Source organism: Heliangelus exortis, chromosome 21 (assembly GCF_036169615.1).
Source record: "Heliangelus exortis chromosome 21, bHelExo1.hap1, whole genome shotgun sequence".
Taxonomy (NCBI): domain Eukaryota; kingdom Metazoa; phylum Chordata; class Aves; order Apodiformes; family Trochilidae; genus Heliangelus; species Heliangelus exortis.
This window is the reverse complement of record NC_092442.1, coordinates 4,022,987-4,043,695: the sequence shown is the minus strand read 5'-3', so window position 1 is coordinate 4,043,695 and position 20,709 is coordinate 4,022,987. Positions and strand designations below refer to the sequence as shown.

Here is a 20,709-nt window from a genome sequence, read left to right as displayed (position 1 = left end):
ATGAGTGCTGCTGAGCTTTAGGAAAGGTGGGGAGAGGGGTGAGCCACTCCCAGAGTTTCCCTTTTCAGTGTTCAGGCCCTTGCTTTCACCTCCTGTTCTTGCTTGGTTATTCCCTGCTGATTTCTCCTCTGCACAGCTGGGATCCTAAGGATGCAGAGAAGGAAAGGGGCTGCCCTGCACTAACCCAGAAGCCCACAGCTTAGTTGTGAGACATTTGGGAAGGACTGCTTGGCACGTTGAAGCAGTAAGTGGTTTTGAACTCCAGAAGCAAAAGGGTTAAACCCTGCAGCCCAGCAATTTCCAGAGTATCACTTTCCTTCTTGCAGGCCAACAGGCCTCCTGCACTTCCATAGAGCCCTCTGGGGAAGGCAGCTGCAGAAAGCATGCACAGAAGATGCCTTCCTCAGGTGGCTGAAGGGTAGAAGATCCTGCTGGATTTACCCTCTAGTTTCTTTCCACAAGGAGCAGCTGGGGAAGAGTTAGAGGCAGAGCCTGCAGACCACTCTGGAGTCCCAATTTCAGAGCTATTGACAGTTCACTCATCTTGCCTCAACCTGAAGGGACAAGCACAGGAGAGCAGCATTTGCAGTTCTGGAAACCTGGAGGAAGGCAGCAGATGAGGTGGAGGCAATCCATTGCCAACCATTTTGGCAGCAGTGGTGAAATTCAGTTCAGTAGCAGCTGCACAGAACCTTCTCCAGGTATTGCTGCTCTCCTCTCTCACGTAGCACAAACAAAAGTCCATCCACAACACCTGAGGTTTGTGGTGTCCATTCCAGAGGAGTGAGAGAAGAGAATTACATCCTGCTCCTTCTCCCAGTTCCTAAGGAAGCCTTGGATGTGATGTGATTAACAAAGCAGAAGAAAAGGGCAAACAGGTGTAGAGTAAAAGCAGAAGAGATTGGAATACCTCACCCTGTGGGCAGGGACATCTTACTGGCATCCAGAAGGATGATGGCACTGGTGGGAGCTGCTCTGAGCCACACCAAAGACTGGGCACAGAACAGTGGCTGAAACTGGGACTCAGGAGCCCAGACCAGTCCACCACCCTGCAACTGTATGCTGAGCTGGGCTGTGCCACAACCACTATAAAAACCCAGAAAAAATGGGTCTTGGGGGAACAAAAAGAAAAAAGAAAGAGAAAAGAAACAGAAGGGAGGAGAGGAAGGAATGTGAAGCTGGCTAGATGAGAAAACCTAGGTGGATATATCTGATCCTTCCTCCCCAGCCAGCAGAGACCTGCTCTGTGAAAAAGATTTGCTCTGAAATAATTTGCATTTGCTTCCAAACTAAGTGTAGATCTGTCACCAGTCACTCAAACTCCACTTCAAGAACTAGCAGAGATTATATCTAAAAAAAAAAAAAAAAAAAAAAAAAAAAAAAAAAAAGAAGTAGTGATATGGTCTGTCTTCCCAATGTTCAGAGCCTGGCTTAATGGTGTAGCTGAGACCACTGCTTGAAAACCAGGATAGGTCTAGAGAGTCATGCAGTCATGACACAAAATGCCAAGGACTTGGCAGCCATTGCACAAACATGGAGCAAGAAAATCTGTGAGCAGAGATGCAACAGAAAGAAGCATAACCACACATGCCATGTGCATTTTTCTATACATATTTATAACCTTACATCATGAGAAACTGTTATTGTGTGTTACACACCCCAGTATCTATGTAAAATCAGCACTGTGGCAGGTTTTACACTACACTCCATACACTGCTTTACTTCCACCAGGAATGTTTAGCACCCAGCACAGCACTGGCCTAACTACAACATATGAGTGAGAAGCAGCTTTGTATTTCTACTAAAATTCAACTAAACCCTCACTGCAGGACTTCTAGTGATGGTGCTTAATGACACGTGGTTAAGAACCCAATGTGAAGCAGAGATTCTTATTTTAAGAGATTTTCTTATTTTAAGAGATTATCCATGCACATACACTTGTAAAGGCCATCTCTGAGTAGAAAGCTGCAGAATAGGTGTGTTTTCCCCAGAGATTGTACCCCTGCCCTTTCCTATAAAAAGCTAAAGGGAATCTCATATCCAGGCCTTGGTGTCTGCCTAAACACCTCTGATTCACATTTTCATTTCTTGCATTTCTCCTACTTTCCCTTCCCTGGATGTATGTCAATGCCCTTAAGGTGCTGAAAAAGCTAAGTTACTCCACATGGAGTAGAAGTGGGAACTCTCCAGCTTCCACACAGTTCAACATTCCAGAACAGTCTGAAGCTTTGCTTCCTACATCACAAATTAATTTTCCCTGGAACATTTGCAGACTTCCAGATGACAGGTGTTTGAAGGAGGCTCTCATCAACCCCAACAATGTTATGTGATGATAATTCCACATGAGAAACACCCATGGTGGTCTCATTGGACAATCCTCCTCGTTAGCAGGACAGGGGCAAGCCCTTGAGGGCAGCCTTATTCCTGAGGCAATGGATTGACCCATGGGTTCAAAACTGGCCCCAGTAGGCAGGACTGTTCCTGTGCTGATCAGGGCTCAGACAGATTTGCTTTTGTCTTGGGAGCATCTGAAGTAGAGACTTTAGGCTCACACACACTGAGCAATAGGATCAGAATCCATTATCCAAATGAAGTGCTTGTCCACTGCAGAGCATTTCCTAAAATCCATCCCACAGAACAGGGTGCCAAGAAGACTCTTGCCTGAAGCACCAACTGTTCCTCTGTAAGTCTCTTCTCTCTCCCATGCACCACCAGCCACCACTCCCTGTCCCCATCAGCACAGGGAGGGGAGGAGTTCCAGCTGAGTCTATAGCTTTCTGCCCTTGGAACAGCCCAGGAGAGGGATATCTCCATATTCCAGGAAAGGAAGCAAGCTCCACCTGGGCAAACAAGAATATAAAACCAGGCTACAGACTTGGAAAAATGGGATGAAAGAGAAGGTGGGATGAGAAGATAGAGGGATAGTGAGGGACAACACATGGAGGAATCTACAGCATCCTGCCCCAGGCTACACAATTCCTGGCTGTAGCCCCAGTCCCTGAGCACCAAACACTTCAGATGAGTTAAGACCCTGGCCAGGGTGCTGCTATGGAGCTGGATCTCTGCTGCTTTCCATCTGTTTGCACTTGAACTGGTCAAGTCTCACGAAAGACAAAGTACTTCTAAAAAGCCACGAAGAGGGGAAAACTGGGACGCTGCAAGTGGATATCCTAGCAGCAGGCATGAGGACAAATTTTGGCTGACAGAACATTTAGAGCTGTAATAACACTCTCCTCCTATATTTAATAGCCACTAAAAGAATTAAAAAAAAAAAAAAAGAAAAAGGAAAAGCAGAGACATCTATGTACAAAACCAATAATTCAGTCAAAAGCTGAAAAGGGCCCCAAGGCCATCTCAGGCTGTGCAACAGACTGGAAGGGTGCAGTGGAAGTTAAAGCTGCTTGAGTACACTGACTACAATAAAATATTCCAGTGGAGGAATCTACCTCGTGGCCTTGGTGCACACAATCATTTTGTTTATTGATCTCAAGATGTAACAATTTGTGGTGCAGACACACCACCACTCTAAGGACATTGGGCACCTTGGAAGTTGCATGCTGTGTTCACCTTCCTCATAACACTTTGCAAACCCTGCTGATAGGGACAAAGAATCCAGGGGAAAATATGGACACAAATGCATCCAAATGAAAACAGGAAAGCCAAAAGAGCCTGGGCAAATAGGAATGTTCTGAAACCAAATATCAGGTGAGGACAGAAAAGTCATGGTTCCAGAACAGACCTGGCATCTCTACAGAACACTGAAAAGCTGTCTTCATTGCTGTTATCAAAAAGCCAGGTAGATGGAAATGCATCAAGGCTTAGGGATTGTCCACCTAAGTCTGTGGATGCCAGAGCAAAGCCTTCCCCTTCCCCCTCCCAGCACAGTGACTGCCAGTGAGGATGCTGCAAGCTAACCAGACACACACAGCCCTTTGGAAACAAGAGCGTTGCACTGAAAACACAGTGAAATAATTCTTCAGTATATATCAAAACTGTCTCTATGGCAACAAGTACAGAAAACCTTCTATACCATCAACTGCCATTTCTGCTTGCTGAGCATTAAAAGTTGTCTCCAGAGACCTGCACTGTAGACAGCTTCCAGGAAAGAAACTGATGTGGTTATGAGTTAAGAAAGATCACGAGAGGCCCAGGTATGATAAGAGTTCAGTCCAAGCACAGTTACTGGCCTGAAGTGGGAGCTTTGCCCTCCAGGGCACACACAAGTGGCAGAGCAGCTCTCTGGGCAGGGAAGATGCTCTTCAGGTGAGAAGCAGCATCATGTGGAGGAACAAAATCTGCAATAGCCATTTATATGGACAAGGAAGAAATTCTAGATGGCAGTAGGTTATAAAGGAGATGACAAAAATCTTACTAAAAGAATTGGAGACCAAATACTTGTTAAAAAGAAGGGATATTCTTGCCAAATTCCTTCCCTTGAATTGCACTTCACTGTGCAATTAGGCCAGGAAAAGCACAACAGAATATGCCACAGAGAATAGTCCTGTACTGGCTTGTTAACCCAAGAGGCCTCTTCCATCTCCAAAGCCTCTATTTCCTAGTAGGTACCTGAAGGGTGTAGATTACACCAGGTGGTAAGCCAGCAGTTCCAATCTCTAATGAAATTAAGCCCAGGCCAAGTGTGGGAAAGTATTTTAATAACTGATGGTGGATGGGACACGAGTGACTTCTGCATCTGCTGTTCTGTGCCATGGGCATCCTCTGAGCTCACAAGGTTTTAGTTCCCAGGTACAAGACAGCCCATAATACCTTAGCCACACTCCAGCATCCATGTGCAGAGCAGCAGCAGGGAGCAGACAGAAACACAACCACCATAACCAGATAGACAACCCTGATGTAAATAGTGCCCAACTTACCCTTAAACATAAGGCCTATCCAGCCCCACTACAGGCTACAGGGATGTTGCTGAGACTGCAACTAGTGAATACTTCTGAAAATCCCATATCTGGGTGGGGAACACAGCAGAATTCTCTTAGCCCTACAACCCCATAAAACAAAACTTCCCAAAAGAGCAAGCCAGGTTTTGAAAAGGTTGCTGTATATCAGCCTCTTTGTGACCTTGTCTGCATCATGACTGGACCCAAGAGTCTTCCTCTCCAGCTCTGGGCTCTAAGTAGATGGCTACAGTGCTTCCCTTGAGAGCCAGGCGAGGCAGAAATAGGAAATGAAATGGAGAACTGGGAGGAAATTCCATCTCCCAACACAAAAAAATTAAGAGGCAGTCACAGAATTCTCCTGGTAAGAGGTAAAGAAATACGTATGTAAGAGGGAAGGTTAGAGACACAGAAATATCTTGTTAAATTTTTACAGTTTAACCACTGAACAAGCTACTTTCTCTCTGTAATTTATACCTGAATTGTGTGTCTAGACATGACATCATTTTAAGGTATGCCTTGTGTTCTGTGGTAAGTTTACAATAACCAGAACTTATAATTGCTGTGGTTCAGGTCAGCAAAAGCGGAAAAAATACCCAAAAAGCCCCTTCTGAGCAGCTGCTCTTGGTAGTAATTTTAGTCTGTTGTTTCCTGTCAAGGAGACAAGGCCTAGCAAATGCTAAAAGCCAACGTTAAACCAACCACTCCCCTTCCTAAAAGTGATGAATACCATAGATAATCTTCAGTTCTCAGGCAGCTTGATTTGGTATGGTTCATATTAAACCAGTGCAGGACAGCCAGATAAGCAAGGGCAATAAAAACATCTACTGTCTGAGTATAAAGATTGACAGCTACAGACACCCTGGGCTGCTGCATGCCCACACCAGAACCAGTTACCCAAACCCAGCCTGGGGGGCTCAGGTGGGACAAGAACAAACACCAGCTCACTGCTGAGAGAGAAATCCTGAGACCCCAAAAGCTGGAACCACAGTGTGGTTACCACGCACCAGCCACTCTTACCAGAGGAATGAAGGCCAGGGTGATAAGGGCTGCTGGCCAAGTGACTTTGATTACATGAGGAGTTGCAGTTGCTGCCCTGGAGAGTGTGTTCTGAAGCATCCTCCTGTGGCAGTCTAGGGGAGTTTAGACACTGGAATGGGGAGGGGAGAAATCACAGAAAGTTAGGGGTTGGAAGGGACCTCAAAAGATTTGAGTCCAACCCCCCTGACAGAGCAGGGTCACCTATAGCAGGTCCCACAGGAACACTTCCAGGTGGGCTTTGAATGTCTCCAGGGAAGAAAACTCAACAACCTCTCTGGACAGCCTGTGCCAGGGCTCTGCCACCCTCACAGTGAAAAATTTTTTCTTTATATTTATGTGGAACCTCCTATGCTGCCACCTGTTGTTTTGGGGATTTTTTGAAAAACATTAACACTGTACAAATGAAATGCACATGAAAGTTATACCACACAACACACACCTCCATAGACAGCTAAACAATAGCCTCAAGGATATCCAAAATAAGGCCAAAGACAATGGCCAGCAGCCATTAGTTACAGAGGATGAAGTAAGCAAAATTCTAAAGTCAAAAGGATACATCATAACTATTGTTGACATCTAAAAGGCATAAAAGACTGTCCAAAATCCTGCTGTCATCACCAGTCAGGAAAGACCCAAATGACAGAGAACTTGACAACCACTGTCCCTTTTCCCCATGTCACAAGTGATCCAATCCAGACCACCCAAGTGCTCCCAGTGACAAGAATGTGAGTGGGTAGAATCAACATATTTGTGTTTTGAAGTAAAATCACCTTCCCTTTCCATGCAGTTTCCACAGAGTTTTGTTATACTATTTTTACTACATATGTAAACATAAGTGGTCCAACTCTCATCTGTCATCTGTATTAGTCAGAAAAAAAACCAACTTGATTATTACTACTTAGCTCTTCCAACACCCCCTCAAGAACCAGGGAACTGTTTCAGGTAGTGGCAAATGGGAGAGAGCCCATGCAACTGCATCACCAGGGCTAGAGAAGAGGCTGAGGATTGCACCCAAACTGAAGAGAGCTTCTCTTAATGCAGAGGCAGAGCTATCACATTCCTGTCTGGATCAATGCAGTGATGTGATGTCAAGTTACACACTGAGCTGTCAGAACAAAGGATTTAACATCCACCATTTCAAATCACATGCACACCAGGGACTCAGACCTGGAGCAGCAAAGCCAGCACACTGTTGTCATGTGGGGTTTGTGCAGAGCTGCACAGGGAGCAGCCCACAGTGTCACATCATTCAGCACCAGAGTGAAAGCAAAGGAAATCCATGACAGATCCTGGCAGAGGCTGCCCCGTGGTAGCTGATGCCCATGAACAGTTGTGGAAAGGAGAAGAAAGCAACCACTGCTTTTCAGTGCCAGATAAGTATAGAGCACCAGTGAGAACACCATTGCTCTCAGAGCATCCCAAGGCAGCAAGCACATTCCTGCCCAAATGGTGCAGCTGACCCATTACAGCCCCTGTCCCAACCTGAATGCACATTAGGGTCTACAGCTGGCTTGCAATGAAAATCTGAAGTCATCAGAGCTGTTCTGGCTTCAGTTCTTGTAAAAGATGTTGAACAACAGCCCAAGTTTGGTCAAAAGGTTACACAGCTTTTCAAATCATTCCAGTTTGCAGTGACCAAAGGCTTGCTGTCAGAGCATATTCACATTTACAGTTCTACAAGCTGCCATAAAACCCCAGGTGAAGATCAGAGTTTCTGCTGATTTGAGATCTAAACAAGGGACATAACAGTGGGGACTGGAAAAAGCATACACACTCACTCTGGGATCATCACAACTCCAGGGACAAAGGACTGATAAATAATTAGCTTTTGATACACTTCAAGAAAACTCTTCTCTTTCTCCTGCCAGTTTTTAATGAGTTTGAAGCGTGAAACTTACTGACTTTCCTGCTTAAATCAATAAGGACCAAAGCTTAATAGCTGAATTTGTAGCAAAAGCAGATTCCAGGGTGAAGGTTTATATTCCATAGTTTATAACACTGTCCAGGTCTAGGAGTCCATGCCAAGTGCCAGAGGACACTCACTCTAGAAAGTCTCCTCTAGACATTAATAGAGCCATCTAAGTGCTCATTCATGTTCCCCATTAAGTGTAGGAAGGATCTTGTTCCTGACACTGTTCTGTAAGGAGTTTACAGTTTGATGGTTACCATCCTAACTACCACTGCTAGCAGTGATTCTGCTTCCTTAAGCACAGGGCAAGAATGACACCTTTGTACAGGCAAATACTATAAACCAACTTGTTCTACTCACACAGCAAGGAGAAAGGTTTCTTTTCCTGTGCAGCTAATAAAAGCTGCTGTCTTGCTGTGAGTGTTAACATTAAGGCAAAAGCAAGAATCTTCAAGTTTGTTACATTAAGCATAAATGAATTCCCATCATCTGCATCCCAGCCAGCCTAGATGCAAGAGAAATAACTGCTTATTCCATAGGGACTAGCAAGTACATGGCAAAAGGACAGTGTTTGAGGCATCTTTGCAGAGCACACTGGGAATGTGTTTAGTAGTTAATACAACTGGAGAGTGCTTGAAAAGCCACTGTTTGCTTCATCACTTGAGGGTAAGTTTGCAAAGATCAAATAAGCCAAGTTTAGGAATCACTTGTTGCTCTTATTTAAAGGGCTATAATATTTTACAGTGCAAAGCCCTGCAGCAGTACAACTCACTGCAGCACTTGGAGCCATCAACACGAGAGTACTGTGAGCCATATGGATTTAACAACTCTCCCACCAGTAAAGAGAAAACCAGAACTTTTATTGCTTCAGCACAGGCCTCTATCACTGAAACCAAAAACTGCTGACCAATATCAGCAATAGGTGTGTATCTATTGCCCAAATTGGCTACTGGAGATGAGCTAATTAACCAAGATTCTTCATTATTTCCATCAGTGTCTCAGTGGTATCACAGGGGTTTTCTACAGCTCTTTTCATGTGAGCAAGACCCGACACCTCCAGGAGAAACTTCCAGTACTTGGTCTGGTGAGCCACATTTGACACAGTCACTGGCAGCAGGAAGCAGTCTAATTAAAATCCACCTGCCATGAATGCTCCTCAAGGATTTAAAATGGAAGGACCACCTAACAATCAATGGAGGCCCCTGCACAGCATGTACACAAAAACATCTTTAGCATTACTGCTACAAAAGTAAAAATTTACAAACAAATTAAACATCAAAATTCTCATATAATGAATCTTCACTGTGTCTATTTGCTTCTCACTTGTTTGTTTAACAAGGAGCGTATTTCATCTACAGGAAAAAGAAAAATTGCAGAAGTTTCTTCAGTTCTTAGTATCTCCACAACTGTAGGGACTGGGACACCTCCTAGTTCCATATTTCTAAAATCCTGATTTTGTTAGAATTGCTGTCCAAATCAATTCAAGCCACAGCCTTGGGCAATCCTGCATCCCCCTGTTCATTGCTGTATTGCTCTTCTGTTGGATCTGCCTGCAGTGAAGGCATCAGCCATCCATGGCACTGCAAGGCTTAATGAGCAGCAAATAAAAGTCCCAAGCATTATTAGTTTTTGCCTTACTCATTTGATGGCATTAGCAACCAGAAAACCACAAATGTTACGAGAATTTTCCTGTCAAGAAAAGCACACAAGTAAGATGTGGTTGCATCTGTAGTATGACCCTGATGTTGCCTTTCTTATATGCTGCACCCATTGCAATGTATCTTGAAACATCTGTGCCTTCCCAGTGACTGATTATCCAGAGACACGCAACAGTGCTCGGTATCTGCAAGAGGCCGGGGACTGAACCCTGAGTTTATTACAGAAAAGAGCTGGAGTGAGCTGCTTGCCAGAAATCCAAACTCTAGCCAACAAGTCCCTCCAGGCTCACTTGGAAAGGTCTTGTAACCTCATTGCTGTATGCCTGCTGGGCTCAAAATGAAATGCAAACTTGCATGTTACTTGTGGATTTGGATGCGCTATCCGAGGAGGAGACAAATCAGGAGCCTCTGCAAGCAGCACGTGTTGCAAGTCCAGAATAAAATTTATCAGCCTTTAATGAACTTCCCAATAGGGGATTTTCACAGAGCCATTCCATAATGTCTTTCCTGCTTTGGTGGTTGAGGTACCACCTGTTTACATGGTGATGTTTCACTCTCTCACACAATTTGATGAGTTTTTTTATTAAACTTAGTTTGAAATCCAGCTCCCATTGCAGAGAACAGCTGATTTCTTCAGGAAGTTCATCAGCAAGCTTTTTCCCAGCCTTAATTAATTTAGGAACTGTAGAGTTGCTATAGAGCCATGCAACAAGTTTTTCTGTATGCTGCAGTGACAACCTAGGAACTGATGAAATGTTCCCTGCTCTTTGCCATCACACCCATGTAGTCATGAGAATGAGTCTATTTCTGTGAAGTTAGCCCTTAACTACCAGTGATCTCAGTTTTGAAAAAGCTTATTTGTGCTGATGCTATTTGCAGTTCTATATATATCATGCACTTAGTAACTACTCCAGCTAGTAATCCAAGTTAACCAATCTAATTATTTAACATACTCAAATTCCACAAACCACAAAAGGCAAGTTCTTTTCCTAGTCAAATACTTTACTTGGCAGATGTGACACTCCCCTCACAGTACAGCACCAATCAGGATTAGCTCCCACATGAATGAAGTGGTAACAGGGCTGTAGTTAGGGTAAATGCTCTCTGAACACACATGTGTGCAGGCACTCCTGCCCCTAAACTTAAGTCTGATTTTATCAGTCAGCCTCATGGATTCATTAGTAGTAAATATTACACCTTGTCAGAGTATTTGTTGTTCCAGACTCTAGGACATAATTTCTCCTGAGTTTAGAGCAGAGTTTCATTCTGCTGTCTTCCATGAACTCCACTGCCTCCCCTGGGATCTTGCTACTTTCAGAGGTTCCTTCCATTCAGAATTTGTGCATTTGATTATTTCTGCCTCTGTGACTGCCCTTGACCAAATCTCACTTTGACTTCCACCCAACTCTACAATTTAATCAAAATTTTATTTCATTTTAATCCTAGTCTACCATATATTCCCAGTACTCTACTCCATCTAACACAGACCTCTGATTAGAGGTCTCTCTCCATTCCTTACACCAACTTTAAAATTAAATAGCAAGCCATACTGGACTGAGAACAGTCCCTGGTATAACTCCATCTGACACCTTTACCCAAACAGACAGTCTGAGCCCATTACACAACAGGCTTTCTTTTGAGTGAACTGTGTATTTCAAAGTTGCTCCATAAAATGCACATTCCTGTAGCTTCCCAAATGGAGCTGTACTAAAACTGTGCTGCCTTTATCCTGTTAACTGGCTTACAGGGAAAAGCCATGATGCTGGACTGACACGTACTGAACATGCTTTTGCCTAGCACTTCTCCATATTAAACTGAAATTCACCTCCACAAGGAATTATTTGGAGGAATACTTTTGGTTCCGCTTTTAGTAACAAGGAATTTAGCAGGAATAAAATCTAGAATTCAGCAATGTGGGAATTTGACGCCTACTTCTTGTTTCCACTTTGAAGTCTTCTACAAAATATGAAACCACTCTCAAACTTCTCTGGCAAATCCACCACTGTTCCTACTCCCAGGCTCGCAATCCCAGTTCCACCTACATCCCAGTTTATTGCTATCCCAGCTCCACGTGGCAAACCATCTCAGAGCAGTTGTATTGGGAATTTAGGTTCCCAGTAAATCTCTATTTCTGCCTGCAGAAGGCTTTTGTATGGATGAGGCTCTGCCTGCTTATGTATGGCACTTGAACAAACTTGCCATTATGTTAATGTTATGACCAGCACACAACTAGATTTGCTTATCACAGAAATACAAATGTTATTGTACTAATTGCATCAATTTAATGAAAAAACTACACTAATTAAAAAAAAAAAAAAGGACATGATTCCTTAGGTTAGAAACAGAAAGATCTCCATCTGCCTCACCCCAAAGCTTGGCTCCAGTTCAGGTTGCTACCAACTGCACCACTCCCTCTCTAACTATTGCCTTCAGCTTTTCCTCTTTGTCTAGAAACACATCACACCTTTCTTACAGCTTCCACATGCAAACAGCTTGCACTGTCAACAGCTTTGTTCAAAATTATTAGAAAACTCTTTGCAAAAAAGAGTACATTGGCCTGTCCATCTGCCTTCCGTGGAAAGCTGGCAATGAAGTCTCCTGTCTGAAGGAATTTCCTTTGCTCTTGTGTCCTTAAGCCTCAGCAGTAGGAGAGATTCTTCTATCAGTCATGCAAAGTGACAACCCATGATTAGAACAGCTCTGCACAGCAATCTGAGAATTCATGTGGTACAAAGTATGTTCTTGTCCCTTCTCCAGTATGTGACAATACAGAAATAAGAGATGGCAGCAGGACTGACAACCCAGAGTCACACCCAGAGGTGAAGGTTGTATCTAGGGATGAAAACCAGGAACGTTCCTCTTATCTCTGCCTTATCCTCCCCAACATTCCCATCTGAACAAGCCTCCACTGCTGCTAGGGCCAAATATCCAGGAAAATTAAAAGCACATATCCTTCTCTTTTTCTCTGACAGCAACTGGCAGAATCCTGCCACGATGGTGAGAGAAGATCCAGGTGGCTTTGATACACACAGAACCTCACATCCTAGTCCTGTGTCAGCCCTATCCAAAGACAGATAACTTCACTCCCAACTAGAAATAAAGCAAATTAACAGGAAAGCTATTAACTATAAATAGGTGGGTCTGTCACTTGTGAATTAAGAAATACATAGCTAGGAGAAACAAAGCATCTTATGATCTGGGAAAGCACACAAATACCTTATCAAAATAATGTGATAGGAGCTAAAACACATTGAGACAATGTAACAGCACCACATGCAGCTTTTCTAATTATTCTAAGATAACATCTGCAGATATTTAGCACTCCAAATATTTTGACATTAGGTGCTGAATAATACTGTCCCTATTCAGATTAAAAATGTCCAAAAAAGTAAAACTACTCAGATGCCAGAATGCAGTGTCAAAATCTTTGGAAATCTAACATTTTTTTTTTTTTTTTGCCTGTGTATCAAAAGAGAAGATGAACATTTAGAAATTGTTCAAGTAGTCACAAAGCACTGGTGCCAGAAAGTACTCTCAGCAGGCTGCATATTATTCCAACAGTGACCACACACTCCAGAAACTCCTCTGCAAATGTGATCAGGGGTGACACACGTTATGCCTGAGGCTGCTGACTGGTCAGGATGGTGATGGGAGTGGATAGGAACTGGGTGACACGTCCCAGAGCAGGATGGGAAACTCTTGCCTCATATTGAAGAGGCAACCAGAAGCACAGGCAGAAGGAGGTAAAACATTTGGAAGAGCAGGAAGAACATGCTGTGGAAGAATTATCAGCCACCTGTGTATGACAGACACACACACACACATTTGTCAGGCAGCTGCAATTCCATTGAGGGTGATCACCATGTTGTGATGTTTTCCATGAAAACTTTTGATGGTAATTTGACAGAGTTAGTTACTAGATTTCACTACCTCCTTACTAAATGCTTTACTAACTAGATTATTATTAGGAAATTCAGGTTGCACTCAATTGTCTATAACATGCATTCACATAATTCACTTAGCATATCTAATCAACATTAAGCTTTGGAATAGCTTAATGGAATAGGAAGATACTTTTTTGAAGCCAGTTTGCTGTGTGGAACCAAATGTTAGACTTTGAAACAGAAGTCTCAAAATGAAAGCAAAGTCACATTTCACTAAAGGAATTCCTGAGCCAGTCTCTAGTAAAGAACTACACGTGATCAAGGTTCTGTGGGAGATCCAAACTTGCAAGCAAGGTACCTCCATCTGCAACATATCTGCAGCATAGAACTGCCCTGCTAACCAGAGAGCACAGAGATAAAACCACCCCTGGGAGAATGTCAGTGCTCAAATGGAAGCTTTGCTTTGATTTCCACAGGATTTGGACTCTGCTGAGGTGGAAAACACCACTGCACTAGGATTTAGCAGCAAGAGGAACTGTTGCACAGTGACTCCCTTGATCCTCACTGCCTTCTCTTGCATTTTCTCAGTTTCTGAGGGTAAGATGAACAATGGTCAGTGGCAGCAAAAAGCTCTGCTCCTTGCTCTATGAGCTACACAGACCTAAATCCTTTGCTTCCAAATGGTAGCTACAAGGAAGAGGTAGAAACAGGAGGGAACTTAAGTAATTGATAAAAGGAAAACTCACACAAGCTGAAGAGAACTACCATGATATTATAGGGGGATGCTTCCTCATAATCTTCACCCTGTGTTTTTGTATCAATTGCCAGGTCCATGTTTAACTGTTCAATGGAAAGCAAACCAAGGCCTGAAGAAATAAGGTCCCATCAACACCCCTTTGAATACCCTTCCTCCTAGAGCACTTTAATGAGCTTCAGATTTTCAGATCTCTAGTTTTGATGTTCATTCTCCTGGCCTCATGAAATTTTGTATCATAATTGCATTTGCTAGTTTAAGCTTTTCCTGAGTGTTTTTCTGCATCCCTCTTCCTCAAAGGAAGAAACTTTGTGAAGTAGCAATAAAAAAGGAGAGGATTTTTGTACTTTATCATACCAAGAGAAGAGTCCCCATTTTCTTATGCTGCTTTGAAAACCATCAGCACATGGGAATTTAAGAATTAAAAAATAACAGGATGAAAAGATGCAAATAGTATTTACTAAAAGTAGATAAAAATATTCCAAGAATCGAACTGGGGAGAGGGGGGAGGGGAGGAAATTCTCAAATTAAACCATTACTTGGAAAAGGCTGCTCAAATTTCCTGTCCTACTTGTATTCTTATGGAAAGAGAAAAGTAAGTTTGGAATCAGGATGGCATCACTTTGGAGGTGTTGAGGTTACTTAGAGCTGCATCTTGCCTAAACAGCTAAGCTGTCAACTATCAATCTGCTTCTGGGATAAATAGGATACTGGCTACTGTCCCAAATTCAAGCAATGCAAACAAACAAGAAAAAAAAAATCTATTTTAGATTTGTAAAGTGATGCAAGAGCTTGCCTAGCTGGAGAGCTCTAGGGCAGTGCTGAGCCCCTGAATTTGCTAGGGACACTTTTCCTCTCCCAAGAGAATGCACTTGCCTTTGAACTTTCAGCCATATAGAAAAAAGGCTGAGTTGAAATGTCAGCATCATCTTGGATTCAAATCAATCAGCTTGATGCATGATTGCAATAGCTAAACCACTTCACCTCTGCACTGCTCCTCCATATGTTCTTTATATCAGCAGTCAGCAGGCTGGGTGGCTCAGTGGATTCATTTCCTGTCCTAAGCTTGGGCTCCAGTTTAAACAAAACAAAAAAACCCCTGAAACTGTAAAATAAAAATTAGCATCTACTGACAGTTAAATTCACCAGACTTGTTTGCATCAAGTCTTTCTCCATCCAAGAAAGTTGCAAGAAACCCTTTGAGAAGCCCTGGTACAAATGGTGATTTCTAACTATGCACTCAACTAGCTGGTCACAGTTCTACAAAAACAATAAAGGAATTAGAGAACTTTCTTGTGGTGACATACCTTTGGGTGAGGGGAAAGCAACAAGGAGTAGAGGGGAGAGCCCCAAGAAGTGTCAGCCTAAAAAAGGAAACAGATTAGAAGCAGCCATCCTACCTCACTAAATTAATAGCCCACTGAGTAGCAAAACCTCCACCCATTTTTAGAGCTGGGCTTCCTCCAGACAATGCTGCTCTTTATCAACTGCAATGCAAGAGTTAAATTCCCAAGATAATTTAAATCTAAACAATGTGCAGCCTTCAGCATTAATGTAGGTGCCTGCCAGCTGGTGACAGTTAAATGGTTACTTTCTCAAGCTAAACTTATTAGCTAAGGGTCAAGAGACTTTGTAATACTCAAATTGCATTTAGCAGCTTGCTCTATCAGTGAGCAGTACGTTTTCTCCTTGAAGGTGTGTTACAGCAAGCCAGTCTCATCAGGATTCTGTCATACTGTGGGGCTAGACAGCCACACTGGACTGTTTCCTTTGCAAAAGAAAAGCTGATCTGTCATTTGGGAGATAACAAGAAAGTATTCCTGATGGAAATAGCTGCACTGCAGCTTTTGAATGACTGCAAGTTCTCTAACTTGCTTTCCTTGGTTCATCCTCCTATCTTCCCCCATGAAATGCTAAAAGTAGTAAAAATAATCCATCCTCTAGATAGGCAATAGTGGCTCCCCCACAAAGATGCTGTTGCAGAAGAGCACAAAAAGGGAGCAAGTATCAACTCTGCTCACAGGGGACTAAAGGAGGAATCATTAGATAGGAGCTATCAAACCTCAAGATGCAAAAAGCACCCTGAGTCTGAAGAAGGGACCCCTGCAGCCACGCACACACAACTCCCAAAACAGCTCTGTGTGTCTGATAAATCTTCTGTCTTAGCCTGACCTACTCATGAAAATGGAATCTTACTACACCAAGGCCCCTTGGGAAAAAAAGGTTTTTCCTTCAGTGTCTGGAAAGAGGAGACATCCTGAAGTGGGAGCTCAGAGCCACTGTAGTTGCCATTCTGCTGGCAGTGGAGAACAACAGTGACTGTCAGAGAGAGAATCAGAGCATTTGCAACAAAGCAAGGAGGAAAGAAAATAGTGCAGGTCCAATCATACCTGCCCTCATATCAACTTCAAAAGCAGCAGCTGCACATACAAGAAACAAAATGCTGAGTTAAATCTAACTAATACCATAAAAAAAAAAAATTCAAGGCTCTGCCCTATTAATTTGCCTTAACTTCATAAATTTTTTTTGTTGTTTCACTTTATTTTTCTGTTCTCTTTTATATCTGCTGTTTCAGTAAGGATCCACACAGATTCTGCCCTATCTGAGAAACCAAATCTGTTCCATGAGAGAGTGCATAAAGGAAAGTGCACAAAAGGCTTTACATCAGGTTGCTAAAAAAACCCTAAAAAACCTCTTTTCAGCCTCTTTTACTAGCAATTTCAAGTGACACTGACACTAAGGATAAATACTTGCATTTTAAAATTGATGCCTCTGGACACTTAAGGTGCTGTACTCAGCACTAGTGTCAATATTGCTGCTAGAAATTAAGTGGCTAGACCCTACTAGAAAGGGTCTATTATTATTTATTTCTTCCTTCAACAATATGGGACTGTCAGTAGTGCCAGATGTTTTAGGGAGGAAAAAAGGTAAAAAATACTCACACATGAAAGTGAGGGCTTGCTACTGGCTTTCTGCTCACACTCCACAGACCATATCCAAGCCCAGAAGAACAGTTCCACCTTGAAAACTGACTGCATAAAATTGTCACCTCGTTCCACCAACCTGCTCCTGTGAGATCACTGCTGACTTTCTCAAACAAACTTATATTGGCTTTTTGTTTCCACTGAACTCTGCCGAGACAGATCTGGCACTGTGGGAGGGAGCTGGATTCTCTCCTTTACAGCAGCAGTAATTACTCACACCTGTCCAAACCTACAGGCACGAACAGGCTGCACACATTGGCTTCTTGGGCCCTGCTCAGATCCAGACACAGATCCTTTGGAAATAACAGTGCTGTCCCAGTCCACCCCTCTCCCCTGCACTGACAGGTAAAAACCCAAGCTCCACTCATAGCAGCTACTCTTTCCCAGGCTCCCTTTTTTTAGCAGCAAGCTAAAATGCAAAGCTCTCTCCTGCAAACTGCAATTTAGGGTATCTGTGATACTTCTGAAGACTCTTGAGCTTCTGGGAAGCTGTTGTTTCCTCAGAAGCCTGCAGCAAGTTGCTGTCTGCAGCCATCATTCTTTGTGACTGTAACAAAACAACTTCCTAGTTAGAGATTTGCCTGCACTGGGATTAGCACCAAGGTATCCCAGCACACAGAAAATGAGGTGCAGCTACAAATAGCAGTTTCTTAGAGATGCCAAACATGTACAATAACCCTTCACCAGCCAGCAGAGGCTGTGTTGATGTGATGCAAATAAACAGAAAAGTCCAGGCTTAGTCTGTCTCCCATTCATAAACTGTGAACACTCATGACACAGATTCAGCAGATGCCTTAGCACCTAAACTTGTAACATGATAGAGAAGCAGGACTTGTTTCAAAGCACCAGAAGCAACAGTTAAAGCAGAAAATACTAGGAAGGAAAATGCAAAATATAACTTTCTTGTACCTCATGATTAGACAGGGAAAAGACTTCCCTCTGTGTAAAAGATCAGATGCCAAACCCAGAATTGTGTTTTCACATGCACAATGCAACATGAACATTGCACCAGTAAGTCAGGAGGTAGGAGTTAAGGAGAAACAAAGGTGCCTAACTAATTCAAAGCCCTCTGGGAACACATATATTATTTGTGATCAGACCTTACAGGCATAACCTTTACAAAGACCCCTCCAGGGATCAGCTCTCAGCAGCTACAGCAACTGATGGTGATGGCAGTGGGAGATGAAGAAAGTAAAACACTGACATGGAGCAAGCACATTTTCTGAAGGACTGCAGTGGGGATGCTGAGCATAAGCACATCTATTACCAGGTCATCCCTGAGTACCCACTTCATTTCTTTGTCCCCTTCTTATTCAGGATTCTTCACAGGCATTCAGGAGGGTCTGGTTTCCAAACCCACTTTTTGAAGCTTGTGTGTGAATGTTCAGAAAATGATGGGGCCTGGAGACAACAGGTAATTTGTGCTATCCAGTCTATCCACACAACCCCTTGCTGCTCTGTAGGGACAGGTGTGTTGCAGGATAACTTACCCTCTTCACAGTTGCTCCCAGTGAAGCCAGGACAGCACCTCCACTCCAGCGTGGTCACGGTTCTGTAGGACATTTTGTATGTGGGCCTGATGAGAGTCCTGTAACTAACACAAACAAGAAATCAGGAGAATGAATTGATCTGCTCAGGAGTGGTGTTGCTGTGAATTCACAGCACATCTTCCTGCCTGGTTACATCCCAGAGCCCCCAGCCACCTCAGCTGCAGAAAACAGAGATGCACAAAATAACAGAGCAAGGGGATCTAATTCAACAACCCTTTTGTGTTTAAAGCTTTCATATTCTTCTGGCTCTTCCCCACACCTCTCCCACAGGTAACACCAGTATGCTTTGTGGAGGTGTCACTATCACCATGTTGTTGCAAACAGCAGAGATGAGGACTTGTTTCCCTCGCTCTCCACCTTCATGAGGGTTTCTCTGACATCAAAGGCTGGCATTAACCTTTCTGTGGTTCTATACACGAGCTACCTGCAGATCTGGGCAAGGCACCAGGTATTCTAAAGTCAAGGCAAAAAACTGGCATTTATGCATCTGTTTCTGTTTAAAACAGCAGCTCTCCAAAGCTGGCAAATCAGAGTATCCCAGTATACAGCCAGACAAGTCACTGCTGCTAGAGTCACAAAGCTAAAAGCAAACACAGAAGTCGTACCCTACAAGCTCCCCTGGAAATTCCTCCCCTTATTTAACAGCCAAAGGAATTTGGCACGCAGAGGGAGAGGCTGAAGCTTTGGGATTACAGTGTTGCAGACTGCAGCTTTATGCTTTTCTCTCAAGGCCAGGCAGACACCAGGCTGGAGCAGCCGGGTCTCCTCCAGGGAAGAGCCTCTTCCCGCAGTGCCGAGAGCCGCCGGGAGACGGAGCGCTGCCCCAGCCTGCTGGGCCGGCAGCACTGCCCCGGGCACAAGGCCAAAACGGAGCTAGAAATCACAGGAATCTCAGCCAAAATCCCTCCAAGGGGTAGCAGGCACAGGTGTACGTCCAGACGGCACTGCAGGGACATTGGTAGAGTCACTCTGAGGAGCAGTAGCAAAGGCTTGCCAGGAGAGGCTGCCCACGTATGTCTTGGAAAGAAGACAGCAATTCAGTCGTGGTTAAAGCAGTCTTTGGGAAACTAATTTCTCACTAAGCTGTGGCTCATTATTTATGACAGCTGCCAAACACAGAAACCATCTTCTGTAGCCACCAGGGAGGATGGCTGCACAAGCTTCCTCCTGAGCACATGAGCACCTGCACTTCAGAAAGGCATTGCCCAGCAATGGGAACACAACTCTGCCTCCTGAGGACATTACATCCTAACACTAACCTGATAAAAAGGACACCAGTGACTGCTAACACTGACAGCTGTGATCCAGGCACTTGCATCAGACAAACTAGATAGAGCCAGATCATCCCACCTGGTTCTCTGCACTTCTACATTCAATGTTACTCAGGAATTTGCAGTCAGAGGTTTGAGGATGTGGCACCATGCTGATGCAGGTAGATCTTCAGTGCCCTTTCACAGAGAGACTTAAGGCACAAAGACTTCAAGCATCTTGCTGAGGGTCTCTCAGAACAGCTCTGGCAAAGTTCAGGAACTGAACCCAAGTCTTCTTACTCCCAGTCCTGGCACTGAACTCAAGACATCTTTCCACACATAAGCCCCAAACCATCAGTCAGAAGTTCATGACTTTGTCACTAACACCACAGCTGGACTGACCTTGAGATGAAAAGTCTCCAGTCCTGTTACCAGTGTCTGGAGCCAGCTAGTCTCCAACCACACCGTGATTTTAAAACCATGTTTCTGCCAACACCAAGATGTTAAAGCTCTCTCAAACTTCATTATGAAGTGTGGAGAGTGGCTTGAGCCAGACTGGAATCTTGGCAGCAGTTCTGTGTCGGGGAAGTAGCTACAGTTTAATCCTCAAACAAGTGAGGACTTCTCAGGGCATGACAAAACGTGGAGCTCAGCTGTCACAGTCTACCACCCACCCTGAATTTCCTGGAAGAGTCCTGATGTTTGCAGCTCTGTTCAGCATCGTGTAGTCAGGCATGCAAAGTGGTCCCAGCTTGCTAGCTTCAATTTGCTCTAAAGTTGCTCTGTT

At 43.7% G+C, this 20,709-nt stretch overlaps 1 protein-coding gene across 7 annotated transcripts in view; it reads right to left on the bottom strand.

Annotated features, from left to right (window-relative positions):
* The window catches only part of COL26A1 (collagen type XXVI alpha 1 chain), a 155,083-nt gene that overhangs the window by 102,399 nt on the left and 31,975 nt on the right, over positions 1-20,709 (bottom strand). For 6 of the 7 annotated variants that reach the window (XM_071765009.1, XM_071765004.1, XM_071765007.1 and 3 more), the window contains exon 3: positions 18,613-18,716. In XM_071765009.1, the coding sequence (XP_071621110.1) occupies positions 18,613-18,716 (104 nt within the window). The remainder of the gene's footprint in view (positions 1-18,612; positions 18,717-20,709) is intronic. The other variant, XM_071765005.1, reaches the window with a different exon arrangement.